This window comes from Gigantopelta aegis, unplaced genomic scaffold, assembly GCF_016097555.1.
Source record: "Gigantopelta aegis isolate Gae_Host unplaced genomic scaffold, Gae_host_genome scaffold72, whole genome shotgun sequence".
Taxonomy (NCBI): Eukaryota; Metazoa; Mollusca; class Gastropoda; order Neomphalida; family Peltospiridae; genus Gigantopelta; species Gigantopelta aegis.
Genome location: NW_024537379.1, coordinates 287678 through 310258, shown reverse-complemented (window position 1 = coordinate 310258; position 22581 = coordinate 287678). Strand labels below are relative to the sequence as shown.

General features: G+C 39.6%; 1 protein-coding gene across 2 annotated transcripts in view; it reads left to right on the top strand.

Moving 5' to 3' along the window:
• Window positions 1-22581, top strand: part of LOC121367242 (FYVE and coiled-coil domain-containing protein 1-like) — a 56612-nt gene that overhangs the window by 16484 nt on the left and 17547 nt on the right. For both annotated transcript variants that reach the window (XM_041491351.1, XM_041491350.1), the window contains exons 8-18: window positions 754-1013; window positions 2689-4135; window positions 4790-6490; window positions 7600-7740; window positions 10552-10623; window positions 10997-11044; window positions 12791-12909; window positions 15830-15968; window positions 16887-16960; window positions 20322-20494; window positions 21073-21367. In XM_041491351.1, the coding sequence (XP_041347285.1) occupies window positions 754-1013; window positions 2689-4135; window positions 4790-6490; window positions 7600-7740; window positions 10552-10623; window positions 10997-11044; window positions 12791-12909; window positions 15830-15968; window positions 16887-16960; window positions 20322-20494; window positions 21073-21367 (4469 nt within the window). The remainder of the gene's footprint in view (window positions 1-753; window positions 1014-2688; window positions 4136-4789; window positions 6491-7599; window positions 7741-10551; window positions 10624-10996; window positions 11045-12790; window positions 12910-15829; window positions 15969-16886; window positions 16961-20321; window positions 20495-21072; window positions 21368-22581) is intronic.

The window sequence follows — 22581 nt, the reverse complement described above, 5'->3', positions numbered from 1 at the left end:
TACAATTTGACAATTTGACATCAACAAACCAATCACCTTGTCGGTACTAAATATGACGTCGTCACGATTTGGCAAAGGACATAATGACATCATGTAGTTTAAAGCGTTTACGTTTACATCTTTCTGGTTTCAGTGTTAAACTTGTAATAAAATGGTAGTCAAATGCAATTCATTATAGATTTTTTTTTACAGAATATATAGAACTTTGGGTTTTGAAAATTATCTGTGAACCGTGAATAAAATACAAAGTTAAAGCAATACCCAGAACAGTAAAGTAGTTTACGTCGTTTCTATATACATGGACATGTAGCCGATGTAGGCTATATCGAAAATAAAGGCTTTTAAAAACCCCAAATACACTGTACCTGGGGTAATAAATAGAATAACAAACTCGATGCCAGTTATTATAAAATTTATGTCCCTCGTGAAATAATGTTCACTTTTCACTCGCTAAAGCTCATGACAAGTGAAAATTATTTCACTCGGGACATAAATTTATAATAACTTGTAACTCATTTATTATCCTCTATATAGCTTTGTTGTAGACAGCAAAGGAATTTTTATATTAAAAACCAGTTAAAAGTGACAATGGGTAATAAAGAGAATAACCAACTCACTACGAGGAGTTACAAATTATCTGTCCCTCGTGACTGAATGTTGTAAACCTCTCCCCAAAGACTCAGGACAGATAATTCATAATTCCTCATAGCTCGTTAATTATTCTCTAAATATAAGTTAAAAATTGTTTTCCAGGATTCTTCGAGCATTATTAACCTGTCGTCGACCCCTGACAATTTCCTGGACGTCGACCGACTCACACAGAACCTTGAGTCATCGGAGTCTGTGCGACTCGACCTGCAGGTGAAGATTGACTCACTGGAGCAGGAGAAGATGGAGGCGAGTCGGGGTGTGTGGTCTGCGCAGGGGGAGCTTCACGCCATTACAGACCAACTCAAAGAACTGCAAACACGCCATGACGACCTTCTGCAGCAATACCAGGATGTCAACAAGAAGTACGGCCCCTGAAACACGGCATTTCGAATTAAAATATTTTTAGGACATATATACATATATATATACATATACATACACATACACATACACACACACAGACGCAGACGCAGACGCAGACGCAGACGCAGATGCAGACACAGACACAGACACATACACATACACATACACATACACATACACATACACATATATATATATACACACACACAGTGGACTCTGTCCAAACTGGTGTCTGTCTAAACCGGATTTCTGTGTAAACCGGCACACTTTTAAAATCCCATCCAGCTACCATTAATTTATTATGAGTAAACCTCTGCCTCAACCGGATGCTGTCTTATTTTGGATGTAAATTCAAAAACAAAAGAATGGTTTATGTAGTAATTAGCTCTGTCTACACCGGCACACGATCGTACCTCTACTGTCTGCCAGTGGTCACCTTTTAAACCATGACGGCAGTTCCCCAGTAATTAGGACACAAAAATGTTATGAAATACTGTCAATCATAAAATATTAGCTATCTTAAAATTTAGCGAAATCCAAATAAGTGATATCTTAACGCCATAGGACTTTATCGAGGTCATCGTATCGGAAACTAAAAAATGAATAAGCTTAAGTTGTAGGATCAGCTGAAATAATGTTTTTGACTAATCTTGACGTTATGCAGCTTACACAGTCCAAACGTTTGGCGAATATGTTTTATTTATGTTGGTATTATTTGATCGTTATATTACAAGAACCGTAACTCTGAACGAAATCTGTATCGCAGAACATCATTATGATATATTTATTTATTTATTTTATATTCACAGATATGACAAACTGTTGCTTGAGACAGAAGTATCGTAGAACATCAGATATTTATTTATTTATTTTATATTCACAGACATGATAAACTGTTGCTTGGGACAGAAGTATCGCAGAACATCGTATATTTATTTATTTTATATTCACAGACATGACAAACTGTAACTTGAGACAGAAGTATCGCAGAACATCAGATATTTATTTATTTATTTTATATTCACAGACATGACAAACTAACTTGAGATGGAAATATCGCAGAACATCATATATTTATTTATTTATTTTATATTCACAGACATGACAAACTGTAACTTGAGATGGAAGTATCGCAGAACATCAGATATTTATTTATTTGTTTTATATTCACAGACATGACAAACTGTAACTTGAGATGGAAGTATCGCAGAACATCAGATATTTATTTATTTATTTTATATTCACAGACATGACAAACTGTAACTTGAGACGGAAGTATCGCTGAACATCAGATATTTATTTATTTATTTTATATTCACAGATATGACAAACTGTAACTTGAGACAGAAGTATCGCAGAACATCATATATTTATTTATTTATTTTATATTCACAGACATGACAAACTGTAACTTGAGACAGAAGTATCGCAGAACATCATATATTTATTTATTTTATATTCACAGACATGATAAATTGTTGCTTGAGACGGAAGTATCGCAGAACATCATATATTTATTTATTTATTTTATATTCACAGACAAGATAAACTTACTTGAGACAGAAGTATCGCAGAACATATATTTATTTATTTATTTTATATTCACAGACATGACAAACTGTTACTTGAGATGGAAGTATCACAGAACATCATATATTTATTTTATATTCACAGACATGACAAACTGTTACTTGAGACAGAAGTATCGCAGAACAACTGGAAAACTCGCGAAGCTCTTCTCCTTGAGCAGTGTGAGGCAGCCAAACAGCAGCAAATAAACCTCGATCTCTCATTGGCCGATCTGAAAACGGAGCTGGAATCATCAAGGAAGGAAATGGCCGACATCTTAAAAACACGAGAGAGCGAGACATCGGAGACGGGACTCAGGCTGAAGATGGTGGAACAAGAGCTGGAGCTGGCGAGAGAGAGAGAGAAGAAGGACAAACAACAGGTGGATAACCTGGAGGAGAAGGTGAGAGAGGTGGAGCGGAGGAATGAAGAGCTGTTGACGCGACTCGAAGATTCTCTTCACGGCAAAGAGAAAGAAGTGAGCAGTCAGCTGGAGACAGCCAGTCGGCTGCACGATCTCATACACACTCTCAAACAGAGGGAGTCGGAAAACGTCCGGCTGTCCACGTCACTGGCAGACGCGGAGACTCGACTACAGAGCTGTCAGACGGAGATTGGCGATCTGAAAGACGTAAAATCACAACTTGAAAACCGTCTGGAATCAGAAAAGGAACAGCTACAGAGCTGTCGGACAGAGCTATGTGATGTGAAATGTGTAAAATCACAACTCGAAAACAGTCTGGAATCGGAAAAGGAAAAGAATTCAGAAAATTTGATTTTGATAGCTCGGGAGAAGGAAGAGGTTTCAGCATCTTACGAGTCGGAAGTTAAAAAACTTAAAGACGAAAGAACGCGATTGGAAGATTTGTATAAACAGACGACTGAAGAGTCGGACATGGCACACAACAGGGATATAACTCTATTGAATCAGTTGTTAGAGGAAAGAAACCAGGTCTTGTGTGAGTCTTTCCACGCTATTTGTAAACTATGCAGTAAAGATGCATGCGACTTCGATAAAACCAACATGGCCACTTTAAACAAAACAGACCTGACAGAAAAATTTAAATTGTTTGTTAATCAGTTGTCAGACGAAAAGAATTCTCTAGAGAGTAAACTCAAGCAGGAACAAACATTAAAAACCACGTTGGAACATGACCTTCATAAAGTTGAGAAAGAGAATTGGGAAATGTGCGAAAACTTTGAACAGTTGAAATCGTCTCATGAAGAAATGAGAAGGGAGAAGGAGAAAACGGAGAAAGAGTGGAGAGCCTCGCTTTCAAGTCAGAGCGAGGAACTAGCATCGTATCGGGATTCACTCGATGTAGCGAGAACAGAATTAGCCAGTAAGACTGAGTCATATCAAGATTCACTTAATGTAGTGAAAGCAGAATTGGCCAGTCAGACTGAGTTGCTGGAATCGAGCAGCGTGCATATTAACGAGATGAGGTCGGAGTTGGAGGCGAAGACGGAAGACATCAGTAAACTGAAGTCAACGCTTGACAGAAACGGACAAACCATGTTTCAGCTGATTTCACAGTTCTCGGGAAACAGTGTAATTATTATTATTTTTTTGTTTGATCCCACTGCCCCCTTTCCTTTTTCTGCTTTTGAATTCAGTCTCATTTCCTCCTGATCTGGCAGCTCCTGTCTCTCTCTCTCTCTCTCTCTCTCTCTCTCTCTCTCTCTCTCTCTCTCTCTCTCTCTCTCTCTCTCTCTCTCTCTCTCTCTCTCTCTCTCTAAGGTTGTAACATAGTCAAGCTAAGGTACGTTTTTAGAATGATAAAAGAAAAAGCATTTTGGGGTATTTCAAAAATCGGGATGACCAGAACCACCTCAGGTGTAAGAAAATGAATATTGTAAATAATAAAATAAAAGTACTTTCTAATTTAAATGATCAAAAACAGCTCTAATATTGAAAAATATGTTGCAATGTTTTAAAACTAGTCACTTTAACATATACACATGTACAGGTACATGTATAGTAAATTTTCTCACGGAAAAAAGAAATCTTTCTTTTCAGGGCAAAGTTGTTTATATCTATGATTTGAAGACCTTGGTCTGGTTAATTAAACAAATGTATCACGATGTCAATAAACAATCTTTGCTTCCCTTTCCATCGTTACATTCTCATCATTCTGTCCAGTCATAATTCTTTTTCTGTAATAAGTTTACTAATAGAACATTTCTGTTTTTAATTAACATTCAGGAAAATCTTGATGACTTTGACACCGATCATGCAGTGTCTGCCATCAAACTTCACATTCAGACTCTAGAAACGAAACTCTCCGACCTCACTTCAGAAAGAGACTCGTTGTCAAGGCAACTGCTCCACCAGCAGTCCAGTGACACGGACAGGGGCAAAGAACTCTGTGCGTTGCAGGAGAGTTTGAAGGAACTGCAAGACACGCTGGCCAGCTCACGTGTTGCGGAAACTGATCTCAAGAAGGAACTGGCACAGAAGGAATCGGAAGCGAGACAGAATGCTGAAATGATATCTGAGCTTGAAGCCAAGCTGGAGAAGTTAAATTCAGAATTTAGTAATTTGACAGAACTGAAACTGAAAGTAGAAAATGAAAATGCTTCACTTAGAAACGAAGTGAACGTCTTGCAGCAGAGTCTTTCCGAACTCAGTGTTGCTATGACAACAGCCAATGACAAACTTCAGCAAGTCTCCGTGACGGGAGAGAGTGTTGAACTGAAAAACAGAGATCTGCAGGACGCGTTGAAAGCTAAAGAGTCCAAATTGGAGGAAAGACTGTCAGATGCAAAACTGCTGGAAGCCAAGGTTCAAAGTTTATCCGAGGAGCTTGAAGGTGCGAGATTGGCTAAAGAAACTTCCGATTCACAGAAATCTTCAATAGAGAGTGAATTGACCAGTGTGAGATCACAGAAAGATTTGTTAGAAGGACAGCTAAAGCAAGTTTCAGAATTGCTGTCGAAGGAAACGACCAAGAGAGAAGAAACTGAGGCTCAGTTTGTGAGTCTTTCTGAACAAATTGTGATCTTGAAAGAACAGTCTGACAAGCTGAGGGAGGAGCTTGAGAGTAAAGAGCAGAGATACTTGGAGCACGAGGCGGAGAGAGAGCAGCTGACGTCACAGCTGGAAGACGCTCTGAGTGACACGGGCGTCATCAAGACTCAGCTGACGGACAAACTGCGCGAGCTGGAGGACGCGTGCAGCGTCAAGTCGCAGATCCTCAAACAGAACGAGGACCTGATGACCAGATTAAGGACGCTCGACGACAGTTACCAACAGCTGGAGGAGAGACTCCGATCTTATGAGGAATCCGGTGTGGAGAGCGAGTCTCTCAAACAACAGCTGGAGGAGGAGAAACTGGAGATGAGGAAAACCATTACGACGTTAAACCAAGAAATAGATGATTTGAAAACATCTAATTTGCATATTCTTGAAGAGAAAGCAGAGAATGAGAAAACCATTACGACATTAAACCAAGAAATAGACGATTTGAAAACATCTCATTTGCAGACTCTTGAAGAGAAAGATTCGGAGCTGAGTGAATTGCAGTCGGAAATCTCTCGACTACAGGACAACAATGAAGAATTAACTGACTTGGAAGACGAGAAATCTGCCCTGGAGGAGAGAGTATTGGCCATCGTGGATGAGATATCAGCTCTGAGGGCCGAGCTAAACCACAAGGATAAAATGTTGAGTAACAAGGTTTTGGAGAACGCTAACTACGTCTCGTTGGTCGACAACCTGAAGCAGTGCGTGTCTGCCCTGGAGAGCTCTCTAGCGGAGAAGTCAAGAAAGTGCGAGGAGCTCGAGAAAGCATCGTCCGGACAACAGACATCGCTACAAGTCCAGGTGGAATCTCTCACGCAAGAAATCACGGCACTTCAGTTCCAACTAAGTGCAGAACAGCTCCAGCACCAGGAGGCGCTCAAGGTAAGGGGAGATAACTATAGTTAGTATGATTTAAAGTTTGTTTCTTTGTTTTGTTTAACGACACCACTAGAGCACATTAATTTTTTAATCATTGGCTATTGGATGTCAAACATTTGGTAATTTTGACATAGTGTTTAATAAAGGAAATACGCTACATTTTTCCATTAGTAGCCAGGGATCTTTTAGGCCTCGTATCCATAGACTGTTCCCTTGTGAACTTGTGACCTTGTGGAGTTGTATCCTCAATCTCCATAGCATGTTCCCTGTGGCATGTGCACTACTGATTTATTCTACCTATCACCACGTGATTATCTTATGAAAGAAACGTTGAACAGAATGGAAATTAAGGAACTTACAAAAGATTTTAATGCAAAAATTATTTTGTTTACAACTAAAGGATGAACCTAACTCCTGGTGTTTGTCATGGTAATCCTTATTTGTAGGGTCCCACAGCATCTCATGTCCTTTCACCTCCTCAATAAATTCAGCTTCGCTCATATTGAGAATAGCTTCACATGACTATCAACACCAAAATGGTTGTACGCTCTTGTGGCGTATGAAAAAGAATGAGCATATTCATTCCCTGTGTTCCTGGTCAGTAGGTCACACGTGCCGTGCACAAGGCCACATGTTCCCCGGGTTCAATCTATAGGAACAGCCACTAAGCAAAACAAAGGTTCATTGTCGGTGTGGCGCGTCACACGGTCACAAGCAAACACGGAACAAGGGAACAGTCAATGGATATGGGACCTAATATGCACCATGTATAGACAGGATAGCACATACCAAAGCCTTTGATAATAGTACGATTTTGTCTCAGACTACACATGTAGGTATAGTTAATAATTTCTTCACTTTCCTTTTAAATCAAAGGGAGATAACTTGTATAAATGTACATCAGTAAAGTTAGTTTCTTTCTCTCTCTCTCTCTCTCTCTCTCTCTCTCTCTCTCTCTCTCTCCCTCTCCCTCTCCCTCTCTCTCTCTCCCTCTCCCTCTCCCTCTCCCTCTCCCTCTCCCTCTCCCTCTCTCTCTCTCTCTCTCTCCCTCTCCCTCTCTCTGTCTCTCTGTCTCTGTCTCACTCTCTGATGTAGATTGTGTTTATTTGTAGAGTTCGACTGGTGAGGTTATGAGTCTGTCCGACATGCAGGCACGTATGGCTGAACAGGAAGCTCTTATTGCTCAGCTAGAACAGGAAGTGATGTCACAGTGTGCCGGCAGAAGTGAAGATATTGAAGCTCAAAGACAGCAGGTTTATCCCATAATAAAACTTTTTTAATGTTTAAATTTTTTTTTTTTTTTTTATCCCACTGCCCTTTCCTTTCTCTCCTTTGAATTCCATCTTATGTCTTCCCAATCTGACAGCTCCTCCTATCTTTCAACTTCTTTTGATATCCATCGCCACATCCCAGTAACAACAATAACAGGTGCTTGTCACTTGTGGCCATCCATGCCACACATCTGCCATTCAAATTAAGTTACTAAGACTTGATGATGATGATAATAATTATTTTCTTACTGAGAATTAAAAATTTGCATAACCCATTTTTGTATATACATGTAGGGTATATATTTCAAGTAACCTAATCTATGCGACCCTGTTTTGATTATGCAAGTTGACCCTGCCTTTATTAGTAATAATAACAGTAATAATAACAGTATTGGTGAGTTTGAGATTAATTTCCAGAACTAACAGTCAGTTATTAACATTTGCTTCCATCTTGAAATCTGAGAAGATTAATATATATAATTGTTTCCCACTCCACAAAATGAATTTCCAGCCTTGAGTGGTAATAATAATAACTTTGTTTTATGATGGTGACATATACTGATGGAAAGAAATGAGGGAACACATCAATTTGTAGATCAAATTTAATTCACTACTAGCGTAGTAATGTCTGTATTTCATACCAAGTTACTGGCCTCGGTGGCGTCGTGGCAGGCCATCGGTCTACAGGCTGGTAGGTACTGGGTTCGGATCCCTGTCAAGGCATGGGATTTTTAATCCAGATACCGACTCCAAACCCTGAGTGAGTGCTCCGCAAGGCTCAATGGGTAGGTGTAAACCACTTGCACCGACCAGTGATCCATAACTGGTTCAACAAAGGCCATGGTTTGTGCTATCCTGCCTGTGGGAAGTGCAAATAAAAGATCCCTTGCTGCCTATCGTAAAAAGAGTAGCCTATGTGGCGACAGCGGGTTTCCTCTAAAAACAGTGTCAGAATGACCATATGTTTGACGTCCAATAGACGATGATAAGATAAAAAATCAATGTGCTCTAGTGGCGTCGTTAAATAAAACAAACTTTACTCTTTACTCATACCAAGTTGTAATGTGGGACTGAATGTCTGTAGTGTTAAATGTGCTGCCTATATGTTCCCAGTCCACTTCTGATAATATGAATTAATTTTGATGCAGTCATTATTTCTTGTTGCTATCTGTGTGATCCTTTATTTCTTTCCATCAGTATATTTAGAATACATGTGATAATCCTACCTGTAGACATCATGGATCCAAACTGTATTTATATGTACATGTAGCTTTAATAATGCACAATGTATTTTTGTTTAATTAGTTATAGGGACAGTCCTGAGTTTGCTGCAATTTTTAAGATGTTAAAACAGTCTTTTTAATGACATATCATATATAGTTTTCTGCATACAATATTAGTGACTATATATTAAATGTGTTTATGATCGTTCTAGTATTTGTACTAGGTTAAATTTTATTTTATTTCCTAAAATATTTAGTTTTTGTACGTACAAAATTATTTGAAGATAAAATCCAGTTTGGGCTTCTTACAAATATTAAGATGATCAGAAACACATTGAATATACAGACACTGATATTCTAAACAAGAAAATATATTCAATGCGTATTTTTAGATGTTAAAATAGTTTATTAATTAATCTAAAACATCTTACAATACAGGAAACTCAGGACAGTCCCCAGCTTTAATATAGGATTCGTTACAAGTATTTTTAATATGTAAAATATCAACTGAATCTATGTTAAAAGGACATACCCTAGTTTTTAAACACTAAGGCATATTTTTTACTATTATAGCTGGTTTTGATAACTGAAATCGTACTTTACTTAGATTTTATTGTTTCAAAGATTATCAGTTTTTGTACATTCGAAGTATTTTTGGTCATCCTGGTGTTTTTAATATCACAAAATGCATTTCTCATATGTTTAAAAACGCGTGTTGTCTGAGAAGTAACAGTTACGGAGTCGAGTTTTAGTCTATTTTTAGAGGGTATTTCAACATTTCAAAGTCATGTTTCACTCAATTGTAACTTTATCCACATGTGATACTGGTTTGTAGATTAACTAAACTTAGTGTTAATTTTCACGGGTTGAAACTAGGGTCTCTCCCTTTAACTAAACTTAGTGTTAATTTTCGCGGGTTGAAACTAGGGTCTGTCCCTTTAACTAAACTTAGTGTTAATTTTCACAGGTTGAAACTAGGGTCTGTCCCTTTAACTAAACTTAGTGTTAATTTTCACGGGTTGAAACTAGGGTCTCTCCCTTTAATCAGTATTTGTCGAGGCTCTGCCAAGACAAACACCAATTAATTAGACAACGTTGATATTTTACATATTAAAAAACATGAATAGCAAATTCTGTTTGTCCTATAACACTTCGAAAATAACATTTTAATTTGATAGTTAGTAAATCACAGTTCTAAAGTTGTCTACATCTTTAATATGACTTCATCACGGCTAGCACAAATGTATTTTAACATCATACACATTGTCTAAATGTTATCACAATGTTGCATTCTGGTATACAGGTCTTGTTGGCTTGTAAACAAAAGATCCATTGACAGCCAACCAACCGATATTTATTTACATGCTCATATACCACTAGAGTTTCGAGCATGTCTGTCCCGGGTCCGGTCTCTGGATAGCCAGTGGCCTGACCCGGGACAGAGCCATTGACAGCAACAAAAATATTAATTGTGTTAATACATCAACTTATTAGATTGGTTTACGACATGGATATTATAGGTAAGTTATAGGATAAATTATGTACATAAGTTTTCTCTGTGTACTTGCAGCTGTCAGAACTCCAGACTCTTCTACATACGAAGGATGAAGAATGTCAGAGTCTAATCCAGCAAGTACAGAGCGTGAGTAACATTCTCAGTCCAGTTGACAGTAACATTCTCAGTCCGGTTGACGGTAACATTCTCAGTCCAGTTGACGGTAACATTCTCAGTCCAGTTGACAGTAACATTCACAGTCCGGTAGACGATAACGTTCTCAGTCCGGTTGATGGTAACGTTCTCAGTCCAGTTGACAGTAATGTTCTCAGTCCGGTTAACAGTAACATTCTCAGTCCAGTTGACAGTAACATTCTCAGTCCAGTTGACAATAACATTCTCAGTCCAGTTGACAATAACATTCCTAGTCCAGTTGACAGTAACGTTCTCAGTCCAGTTGACAATAACGTTCTCAGTCCAGTTGACAGTAACGTTCTGCTGCACTGTTTTGTTTCTTCAGCTTGAAGTCGTACTGGAGCAGGAGCAGTTGGCTCATCGGGAACTTCAGGTACGTGTGTTTGTGCATGTGCGTGTGTGTGTGTTGTGTGTGTATGTGTGTGATGTGTATGTGTGTGTGTTGTTTGTGTGTGAGTGTCTATGTGTGTTGTGTGTGTGTGCTGTGTGTGTGTGTTGTGTGTCTGTGTGTGTGTGTGTGTTGTGTATGTATGTTTGTGTGTGTAAATGTGAGTGTGTGTTGTGTGTGTGTTGTGTGTGAGTGGGTTTGTGTGTGAGTGTGTGTTTGTGTGTGTGAGTGTGTGTGTGTCTGTCTGTGAGTGTGAGTGTGTGCTGTGTGTGAGTTTGTGTGTGTGAGTGTGTTTGTGTGTGTGTCAGTGAGTGTGTGTTGTGTGTGAGTGGGTGGGTGTTTGTGTTTGTGTATGTGTGTTGTGTGTGTGTCTTGTGTGTGTGTCTGTGAATGTGTGTGAGTGTGCGTGTATGTGTGTTGTGTGTCTGTGGGTGTGTGTGAGTGTGTGTATGTGTGTTGTGTGTGTGTCTTGTGTGTGTCTGTGAATGTGTGTGTGTGTGAGTGTGTGTGTGTGTGTGTGTGTATGTATGTCTGTGTGTGTGTGTATGTCTGTGTGTGTGTGTGTTTGTGTTTATTTTTGTGTGTGTGTTGTTGTGTGTGTGTGTGTGTGTGTGTGTGTGAATGTGTGTGTGTGTGTGTGTGTGTGTGTTTCCTTTCTTAGACTATATGTGAAAATTACCAAATATTTGACATCCAATAGCCGATAATTAATAAATCAATGTTCTCTAGTGGTGTCGTTACACAAAACAGACTTTTTGTTGTGTGTCTGTGTGTGTGTGTGTTGTGTATGTATGTTTGTGTGTGTAAATGTGAGTGTGTGTTGTGTGTGTGTTGTGTGTGAGTGGGTTTGTGTGTGAGTGTGTGTGTGTCTGTCTGTGAGTGTGTGTGTGTGAGTGTGTGCTGTGTGTGAGTTTGTGTGTGTGAGTGTGTTTGTGTGTGTGTGTCAGTGAGTGTGTGTTGTGTGTGAGTGGGTGGGTGTTTGTGTTTGTGTGTGTATGTGTGTTGTGTGTGTGTCTTGTGTGTGTGTCTGTGAATGTGTGTGAGTGTGCGTGTATGTGTGTTGTGTGTCTGTGGGTGTGTGTGAGTGTGTGTATGTGTGTTGTGTGTGTGTCTTGTGTGTGTCTGTGAATGTGTGTGTGTGTGAGTGTGTGTGTGTGTGTGTGTGTATGTATGTATGTGTGTGTGTATATGCCTGTGTGTGTGTGTGTTTGTGTTTATTTGTGTGTGTGTGTTGTGTGTGTGTGTGTGTGTGTGTGTGTGAATGTGTGTGTGTGTGTGTGTGTGTGTGTGTTTCCTTTCTTAGACTATATGTGAAAATTACCAAATATTTGACATCCAATAGCCGATAATTAATAAATCAATGTTCTCTAGTGGTGTCGTTACACAAAACAGACATTTTTCTTCTTTTTTTCTTTTTGTAAGGTGCTCTATCATTCTATGGAGGAAACACTGAGAAATACCTGTAGTATATATTTTTTTTTTTTTTTTTTTTTTTTTTAAGGTGCTCTATCATTCCATGGAGGAAACACTGAGAAATACCTGTAGTATATTTTATTTAGTGATATTTCTTATTGTAAGGTGCTCTACCTTTCCATGGAGAAAACACAGAGAAATACCTGTAGTATATTTTATTTAGTTATTTTTCTTTTTGTAAGGTGTTCTATCATTCCATGGAGGAAACACTGAGAAATACCTGTAGTATATTTTATTTAGTGATTTTTCTTTTGTAAGGTGCTCTATCATTCCATGGAGGAAACACAGAGGAAACAACTTGCTGAGATGACTGAACAGAATTCCATCCTTAAGTCAGACAGGAAACAGCTGACGAGAAAACTAATCCAATTGGTCAAGTAAGAAACAAGAAATTAACTCTTCTTCTTGCATTTGCTATATATATACACCTAACATTTCAAAGTTTCTGCTTAATGGACTGATAAGGGGTTGGTGTGTGAATGGTCAGGGTTTTTTGGTATTGGGTTGTGAGTAGTCTAGGCTAGGTTTCTTCCATTGAATCAAGTTTGTAGGGTGTATACTACCAAATCAAATCTCCAAGATGACAATAATAACATATGTGGCTAAAATTCCTATCTGCAGCATATCAATCGACATAATTAACTCCGTGGACATAAGTACTACCACTCCTCAGTTTAAAGTGAAACAGAAAAAAATTGGTGGTCAAGCTGCTCATTTCAGAGATAACGGGTAGCCTTTATGACTAACCTAATTCCACACAAAATTTTAGTACTTTTTTTTTTTTACAGGTACCCCATACATGTTTCAAGCACAAGGCTACTTGACACAGTGGTACTATACCTGTCTAAACTGGATCAAACTGGTGTTTAGAGGGTCGCGTTTAAAATACAGTTATTTCCCTTGATATCGAATTCGTATATGAATGTACATGTCGGAGCGACAAGGACTAATAATAATCATTGCTATATCCCAATTTTGTCATGCATTTTTCTTATTTATGAACTGACATTAAAAAATAAACAATAATTCCACACTCCTACTGCTAACATATGGTTGCCGAGACATTTTCTATCTTTCTTAGCAAAATTCAGTGTGTGTATCATCTTGTTTCTATCACAGAAAAGATTAAATTTTCTTTTTCTATTTAGTGTATAAAATACAAATGAAGTCACGTGTGTATATTTCCCTCTAACTTTAGTTGTTTGTACTATTTTACTCTCAGTGTGTCAGTATTTCATTATCATAGTGCATTGACCAGAAATCTACAGTGGCAGCCATAATGTGTGAGTATCTGAGATTTGTGGGGCAGGACATAGTCCAGTGGTAAAGCGCTCACTTGATCCATGGTCGGTTTGGGATTGATCCCCGTCGGTGGGTCCATTGGGCTATTTTTCGTTCCAGCCAGTGCATCACGACTGGTATATCAAAGGCCGTGGTATGTACTACCCTGTCTGTGGGATGGTGCATATACATGTACAAGATCCCTTGCTGCTAATCGAAAAGAGTAGCCTATGAAGTGGCGACAGCAGATTTCCTCCCTCAATACCTGTGTGGTCCTTAACCATATGTCTGATGCCATATGACCGTAAATAAAATGTGTCGAGTGCAGACAGGACAATTAATTACTCTGATGTCTGATAAGCTGGGTTGAGACTGCAGAAGTCGGTGACCCATGACACTGCTGAAGTTGGTGACCCATGACTTAATCCCAGCTGCTGAGCAGCAGAAATTCCGGTCTACATTGTTTTCTGGAAGTCTAGGGGGTTTTTTTTCTGTTAAGTTGACTCTTCATTCATTTACACTACGCCGGTTTGTTCAGGTTAATTCATTAAGGAGTTTACATTTCTGAACAAAAAGATTTATCCGGTTTCTGAAATTGACAAGTTCCGGTTATATCAGGTTTTTAATACATGGTTTAAGATACATGGTTTAAGTAAGATAAAATTTGGGACCATGAAATTTGTCCGGTTTTCACAGGATTTCGGTATGTTCAGGGTCCAGTTTTGACAGGTTTCACTGTATATGGAAATAAAAATTGCAGTCATTTTTGGCCCAGATGAAACTAATTTTTTTTTTACAACCAACACACTCACATTTATCACCAGTCACAGGACTTGTGGTGTTAACTTCTCTATCAAAAGTTTGGTGCACCTCGAACTTTGAACCAGCCTGAAATTATTTGGTTTAGTACAACCTGTGGGGATCTTGCTTGTTTGAATGATTTGACCAATTAATTGAGTACAAATTTCATGTTCCATGTGACAGACATACATGTATGTGGTCTCCAGTCCTTTCCAAGAAAGGAAGAAGAAGACGGAAATGTTTTATTTAATGACGCACTCAACACATTTTATTTACGGCCATGTGGCGTCGGGACATATGGTTAAGGACCACACACAGATATTGAGAGGGGAAACCCGCTGTCGCCACTTCATGGGTTACTCTTTTCGATTAGCAGCAAGGGATCTTTTATATGCACCATCCCACAGACAGGATAATACATACCACAGCCTTTGTTACACCAGTTGTGGAGCATTGGCTGGAACGAGAAATAGCCCAAAGGGCCCACCGATGGGAATCAATCCCAGGTGAGGGCTGTATCACTGAGCTACATCCCTCCCCATCCTTCCCAAGGAGACAAAACTGTGGCTTTTGTCTCACCTATATCAAGTAAAAGGATGAGACAGAGAATTTACTTTAAATTCCAAATGGCATCAACTTTTGCATTAAACATTCACATTTATATCTAACAAACTAAGTTGTAGGTCAATGAAACTTGGTTTATAGTTGAAACTTGGTTTATAGTTGAAACTTGGTTCATAGTTGAAACTTGGTTCACAGTTGAATCCTGGTTCACAGTTGAAACTTGACTTATAGTTGAAACTTGGCTCATGGTTGAAACTTGGCTCATGGTTGAAACTTGGCTCATGGTTGTAACTTGGTTTATAGTTGAAACTTGGTTTATAGTTGAAACTTGGTTTATAGTTGAAACTTGGTTTATAGTTGCACCTATGGATGATCATCAGAGTATGATACAATATATGTTTGACGGCATCCCAGCACAGAAAATACATCAGCCCTTGGGTGTCAAACTGAGGTAAATGCAAACGTTCATCAGAGTGCTAGTAATAATTCTCAAGTGAACATAATTCTAATTGACCGAGTCATCGAAAATTGATCGGTTAGTACAAACTGTTTATGACGAGTGATCCATGATGTAATTTCCACTGATACCCAGCACTGCTGCTCTCTGTCTGAAGCTGTAGATTAAATATAGTTTTCTTCATTTTCCCGCAGAGACAAGGATGTCTTGTGGCAGAAGACAGACCAGCTGACATACGATCAGAAGGTCAAGGCCAATGAGAAGTGGATGGATAGTGGCACGGTCACCCACTGTCTGGCGTGTAACGCAGAATTCTCAATCTGGCTACGAAAGGTAAGGTCAAGGTCACCCACTGGCATGTAATGCAGAATTCTCAATCTGGCTAAGAAAGGTAAGGTCACAGTCACATACTCTAGCCTGTAATGCAGAACTCTTCATCTGGCTACGAAAGGTAAGGTCAAGGTCACCCACTGGCGTGTAATGCAGAATTCTCAATCTGGCTAAGAAAGTTGAGGTCAAGGTACATAGTCTTGCCTGTAACACAGAATTCTCAGTCTAAGAAAGGTACGGTCAAGGTCACCCACTGTCTGGCATACGCAAACACGAACATGACTAAGATCCCACACACGTAATCCATTTCCGGTTGGTCTATTATTATTTCCGATTAGTGCTGTGTGCAAAATGGCGGGAAATATGAATTGAGGAATATACTGTATACAGTATGTCGACTTGCGTAACGTCGGGTGAGATATCTTACCTGTAGTAGTCAGAAGGTTAAATAAAGGTAATATTTAGATACATCCACAAGAAAACAAGATACAAATGTCATACCTAAGCCACGTGCCCACTTATTCAGACAAGGACACAGCCTCGTTTTGTGTGTGTGTCCATCTATGTGGTTACCAGTAACGACCGCACTCCAATAACAGACCAACTGGTCACTTGAGAGTATGGCAGCTTTAGTTTTTTGCTTTTCAGTGGAAAATACTGGGGAATTTTTATTTTAAAAAGTGGTTTTCTGCAAATATTTCCTCTTGACAATAATGGCAGAACGTTGTAGTATTTTCAGGAACAGACTGTGACAGCCAATTTAATAATAAATTTGATGGGGTTTTTTTTAACAACGAAAATCACGGGATATGAATCGTAGTTCATTTCCACAAAAAAAGTCTGGTTACAAAAACACAGTTTCTATATGTAAACTTGTCGAGGTTTACTCATTTCAAAGGTTTCTGTCTTGTTTCCCTACAGCATCACTGTCGGCTGTGTGGACATATCTTCTGCTACAGCTGCAGTGACTTTTGGGTGCTCACTGCTCACAGTAGGTGAGTACTCGCAGCTAGGTAAATGTTTGATTATAATCGATCACTGCAACATACATGTTGTGGACGTAGTGATATGTGTGGACGTATCTTCTGCTACAGCTGCAGTGACTTTTGGGTGCTCACTGCTCACAGTAGGTGAGTACTCGCAGCTAGGTACATGTATGTTGCAGTGATCGATTATAATCAAACATTTATCGGTTCCTTTATCAAATGTTTGAATTCCAATAGCCAGTGAAAGTCTGTTTTGTTTAACAACACCACTAGAGCACATTGATTTATTCATCATTGCCTATTGGATGTCAAACATTTGGTAATTTGGACATACTTGTATAGTCTTAGAGAGGAAATTTGATATATTTCCCATTAGTTGCAAGGGATCTTCTATATATATATATTTATATAATATATATATATATATATATATATATATATATATATATATATATATATATATATATATATATATATATATATATGGACCATCTCACAGACAGAATAGCACATACCACAACCTTTGATATACTACATGTAGTCATTGTGCACTGGCTGGAAAAAGAAATAGCCCAATGGTCCCACTTTACCACTGAGTTACATCCTGATGATGAATTCATCATTGTGCTTTAGTGGTAAGGGAACACTTGGCATTGTCGACTAGATCTAATTCACTGTTGGCGTCGTAATCTCAGTTAACTTCCTGACAGTCACAGGGATTGAAATAATCCAAGAATGGTTGTTCAGGTTACCAGGAGGTTACCACATGTCAAGAAAGTTGAGAATGGTCCTTCAGGTTACCAGTAGGTTGCTACATGTCAAGAAAGTGGAGAACAGTACTTCAGGTTACCAGGAGGTTATCACATGTCAAGAAAGTTGAGAATGGTACTTCAGGTTACCACATGTCAAGAAAGTGGAGAACAGTACTTCAGGTAACCAGGAGGTTACCACATGTCAAGAAAGTTGAGAACGATACTTCAGGTTACCAGGAGGTTACTACATGTCAAGAAAGTTGAGAAGGATACTTCAGGTTACCAGGAGGTTAGTACATGTCAAGAAAGTTGAGAATGGTACTTCAGGTTACCAGGAGGTTACCACATGTCAAGAAAGTGGAGAACAGTACTTCAGGTAACCAGGAGGTTACCACATGTCAAGAAAGTTGAGAAAGATACTTCAGGTTACCAGGAGGTTACTACATATCAAGAAAGTGGAGAATCGTACTTCAGGTTACCAGGAGGTTACTACATGTCAAGAAAGTTGAAAAGGATACTCCAGGTTACCAGGAGGTTACTACATGTCAAGAAAGTTGAGAATGATACTCCAGGTTACCAGGAGGTTACTACATGTCAAGAAAGTTGAGAAGGATACTCCAGGTTACCAGGAGGTTACCACATGTCAAGAAAGTTGAGAATGATACTTCAGGCTACCGGAGGTTACCACATGTCAAGAAAGTTGAGAAGGATACTCCAGGTTACCAGGAGGTTACTACATGTCAAGAAAGTTGAGAAAGATACTTCAGGTTACCAGGAGGTTAGTACATGTCAAGAAAGTTGAGAATGGTACTTCAGGTTACCAGAAGTTTACCACCTGTCAAGAAAGTGGAGAACGGTACTTCAGGTTACCAGAAGTTTACCACCTGTCAAGAAAGTTGAGAATGGTACTTCAGGTTACCAGAAGTTTACCACATGTCAAGAAAGTGGAGAACGGTACTTCAGGTTACTAGGAGGGTACTTTGTTCTCCACAAAATCTTATTAAAACTAACACTACAGCACCGGAATTATGAAAAACTGAATCTTCTTTAGACACACATTCTATTTCTTTGTTCCAGCCAGTGCACCACAACTGGTATATTAAAGGCTGCAGTATGTGCTGTCCTGTCTGTGGGATGGTAAAAGATCTGTTGCTACTAATGGCAAAATGTAGCGGGTTTCCTCCCTTAGATTACATGTACATGTATATGTCAAAATTACCAAATGTTTGACATCCAATAGCCGATGATTAATAAATCAATGTGCTCTAGTGGTGTCGTTAATCAAACTAATCTCTTTAATATAGATGGGTATATTGGCTAATTTAATATTTGTTTTTGACTATGTTACAGTAAGAGGGAGTGGGCATGTGAGAGTTGTTACAATCATCTCTAGAGATTTAATATTTGTGATGAACTAGAAATTTAATATTTGTGATGTGTTGATTTTTTTTCTATGTTACAGTAAGGAGCACGTGTGTGAGAGCTGTTACAATCAACTTTAGAGATTTAATATTTGTGATGCACTAGAGATTTAATATTTGTGATGCACTAGAGATTTAATATTTGTGATGAACTAGAGATTTGATTTAATATTTGTGATGAACTAGAGATTTGATTTAATATTTGTGATGAACTGGAGACTTAATATTTGTGATGAACTAGAGATTTAATATTTGTGATGAACTCGAGATTTAATATTTGTGATGAACTCGAGACTTAATATTTGTGATGAACTCGAGACTTAATATTTGTGATGAACTCGAGACTTAATATTTGTGATGCACAAGAGATTTAATATTTGAGATGCACTAGAGATTTAATATTTGTGATTTAATATTTGTGATGCACTAGAGATTTAATATTTGTGATGAACTAGAGATTTAATATTTGTGATGAACTTGAGACTTAATAATTGTGATGAACTAGAGATTTAATATTTGTGATGAACTGAGTGTTTGACTATGTTACAGTAAGAAGGAGTGAGTGTGTGAGAATTGTTACAATCAACTCTAGAGATTTAATATTTGTGATGCACTAGAGATTTAATATTTGTGCTGAACTCGAGACTTAATATTTGTGATGAACTAGAGATTTAATATTTGTGTTGAACTTGAGATTTAATATTTGTGATGAACTCGAGACTTAATATTTGTGATGAACTCGAGACTTAATATTTGTGATGCACAAGAGATTTAATATTTGTGATGCACTAGAGATTTAATATTTGTGATTTAATATTTGTGATGCACTAGATTTAATATTTGTGATGAACTAGAGATTTAATATTTGTGATGAACTTGAGACTTAATAATTGTGATGAACTAGAGATTTAATATTTGTGATGAACTGAGTGTTTGACTATGTTACAGTAAGAAGGAGTGAGTGTGTGAGAATTGTTACAATCAACTCTAGAGATTTAATATTTGTGATGAACTAGAGATTTAATATTTGTGATGAACTAGAGATTTAATATTTGTGATGAACTAGAGATTTAATATTTGTGATGAACTGAGTGTTTGACAATGTTACAGTAAGAAGGAGTGAGTGTGTGAGAATTGTTACAATCAACTCTAGAGATTTAATATTTGTCATGAACTGAGTGTTTGACTGTGTTACAGTAAGAAGGAGCGTGCGTGTGAGAATTGTTACAATCAACGGCAGGCCCTAGAGACTGACACCAACTCATCAATTCTCTCACACGACAGCGACGATGAGTTCACAGCGTCTGTCACAGCCGTCGTTCCGTCCATCAGTCCACACCAGAGCAGCAGCAGCAACAGCAGCTTGAATAGTGAGTCTGTCCATATGTCCGTCCATCTGTCTGTCTGTCCGTCTGTCCATCTGTCACTCCATCTGTGTGTCTGTCTGTCCATCTGTCTGTCTGTGTCTATTTGTCAGTACATCCCATGTCTGTCTGTCCATGTGTCTGTCTGTCTGTCCATCTGTGTGTCTATTTGTCAGTACGTCCCATGTCTGCCTCTCCATGTGTCCGTCTGTCTGTCTGTCCATCTGTCTTTCCATTCATCCATCCATCGGTCCATCTATCCATCCAACCATCCATCTGGTTATTTTTCCATCCATCCATCCATCCGTCTTTCCATTCATCCATCCATCGGTCCATCTATCCATCCAGCCATCCATCTGGTTATCCATCCATCCAGCCATCCATCCATCCATCCATCTGGATATTTGTTCATCCATCCACCGGTCCATCTATCCATCCAACCATCCATCTGGTTATTTTTCCATCCATCCATCCATCCATACATCCATTCAACCATCCATCTGGATATTCTTTCATCTGTCCGTCATCAAGTTAAACAATGATTGCAGTACTTACTGTTCACTTTACACAATACTGTATTTCAGTAACAGACTCGGAGTTGAAACGTTTGGGCGAAAACATCATGGAAACCAGTGATGATGCTGTGCAAGATGACAGTGCGAAGGTCAATGAGATTGAGGTCAAGGTCAGTGATGATGACATCAAGATCAAGGACAGTGTGGGGTCTGGTGACAGTGTTGAGGTTGGTGATGAGATAGTAGCTGGAACTGACAACACAGAAGGCAGTGTTACAGATGAACTGGATCCGACCAGTCGTGACTCGCTGCATGTCGAACAGTCTGCAGACTCGGATGACAGGACAACTGTGGATCATGTCAGGTATGAAGAGATTTACATGTGTTTCAGTGGTGGGGGACGAAGCCCAGTGGTAAAGTGTTCACTTGATGTGCAGTCGGTCTGGGATCGAAACGTAGCCCGGTGGTAAAGTGCTCGCTTGATGTGTGGTCGGTCTGGGATGGATCCAGGGTCGAGACGTAGCTCAGTGGTAAAGCACTCGCTTGATGTGTGGTCGGTCTGGGATGGATCTGGGGCGAGACGTAGCTCGGTGGTAAAGCACTTGCTTGATGCGTGGTCAGTCTGGGATGGATCTGGGGTGAGACGTAGCTCAGTGGTAAAGCACTCGCTGGATGCGTGGTCAGTCTGGGACGGATCCAGGGCGAGACGTAGCTCGGTGGTAAAGCACTTGCTTGATGTGTGGTCGGTCTGGGATGGATCCAGGGTGAGACATAGCTCGGTGGTAAAGCACTCGCTTGATGTGTGGTCGGTCTGGGATGGATCCAGGGTGAGACGTAGCTCGGTGGTAAAGCACTCGCTTGATGTGTGGTCGGTCTGGGATGGATCCAGGGTGAGACGTAGCTCGGTGGTAAAGCACTCGCTTGATGTGTGGTCGGTCTGGGATGGATCCGGGGCGAGACTTAGCTCGGTGGTAAAGCACTCGCTTGATGTGTGGTTGGTCTGGGATGGATCTAGAGCGAGACTTAGCTCAGTGGTAAAGCACTCGCTTGATGTGTGGTCGGTCTGGGACGGATCCAGGGTGAGACGTAGCTCAGTGGTAAAGCGCTCGCTTGATGTGTGGTCGGTCTGGGATGGATCCGGGGCGAGACTTAGCTCAGTGGTAAAGCACTCGCTTGATGTGTGGTTGGTCTGGGATGGATCCTGGGTGAGACGTAGCTCAGTGGTAAAGCGATCGCTTGATGCACGGTCGGTCTGGGATGGATCTGGGACGAGACTTAGCTCAGTGGTAAAGCACTCGCTTGATGCGTGGTCGGTCTGGGATGGATCCAGGGTGAGACGTAGCTCAGTGGTAAAGCACTCGCTTGATGCGCGGTCCGTCTGGGATCGATCTGGGGCGAGACGTAGCTCGGTGGTAAAGCACTTGCTTGATGCGTGGTCGGTCTGGGATGGATCCAGGGCGAGACGTAGCTCAGTGGTAAAGCACTCGCTTGATGTGTGGTCGGTCTGGGATGGATCCGGGGCGAGACTTAGCTCAGTGGTAAAGCACTTGCTTGATGCGTGGTCCGTCTGGGATGGAT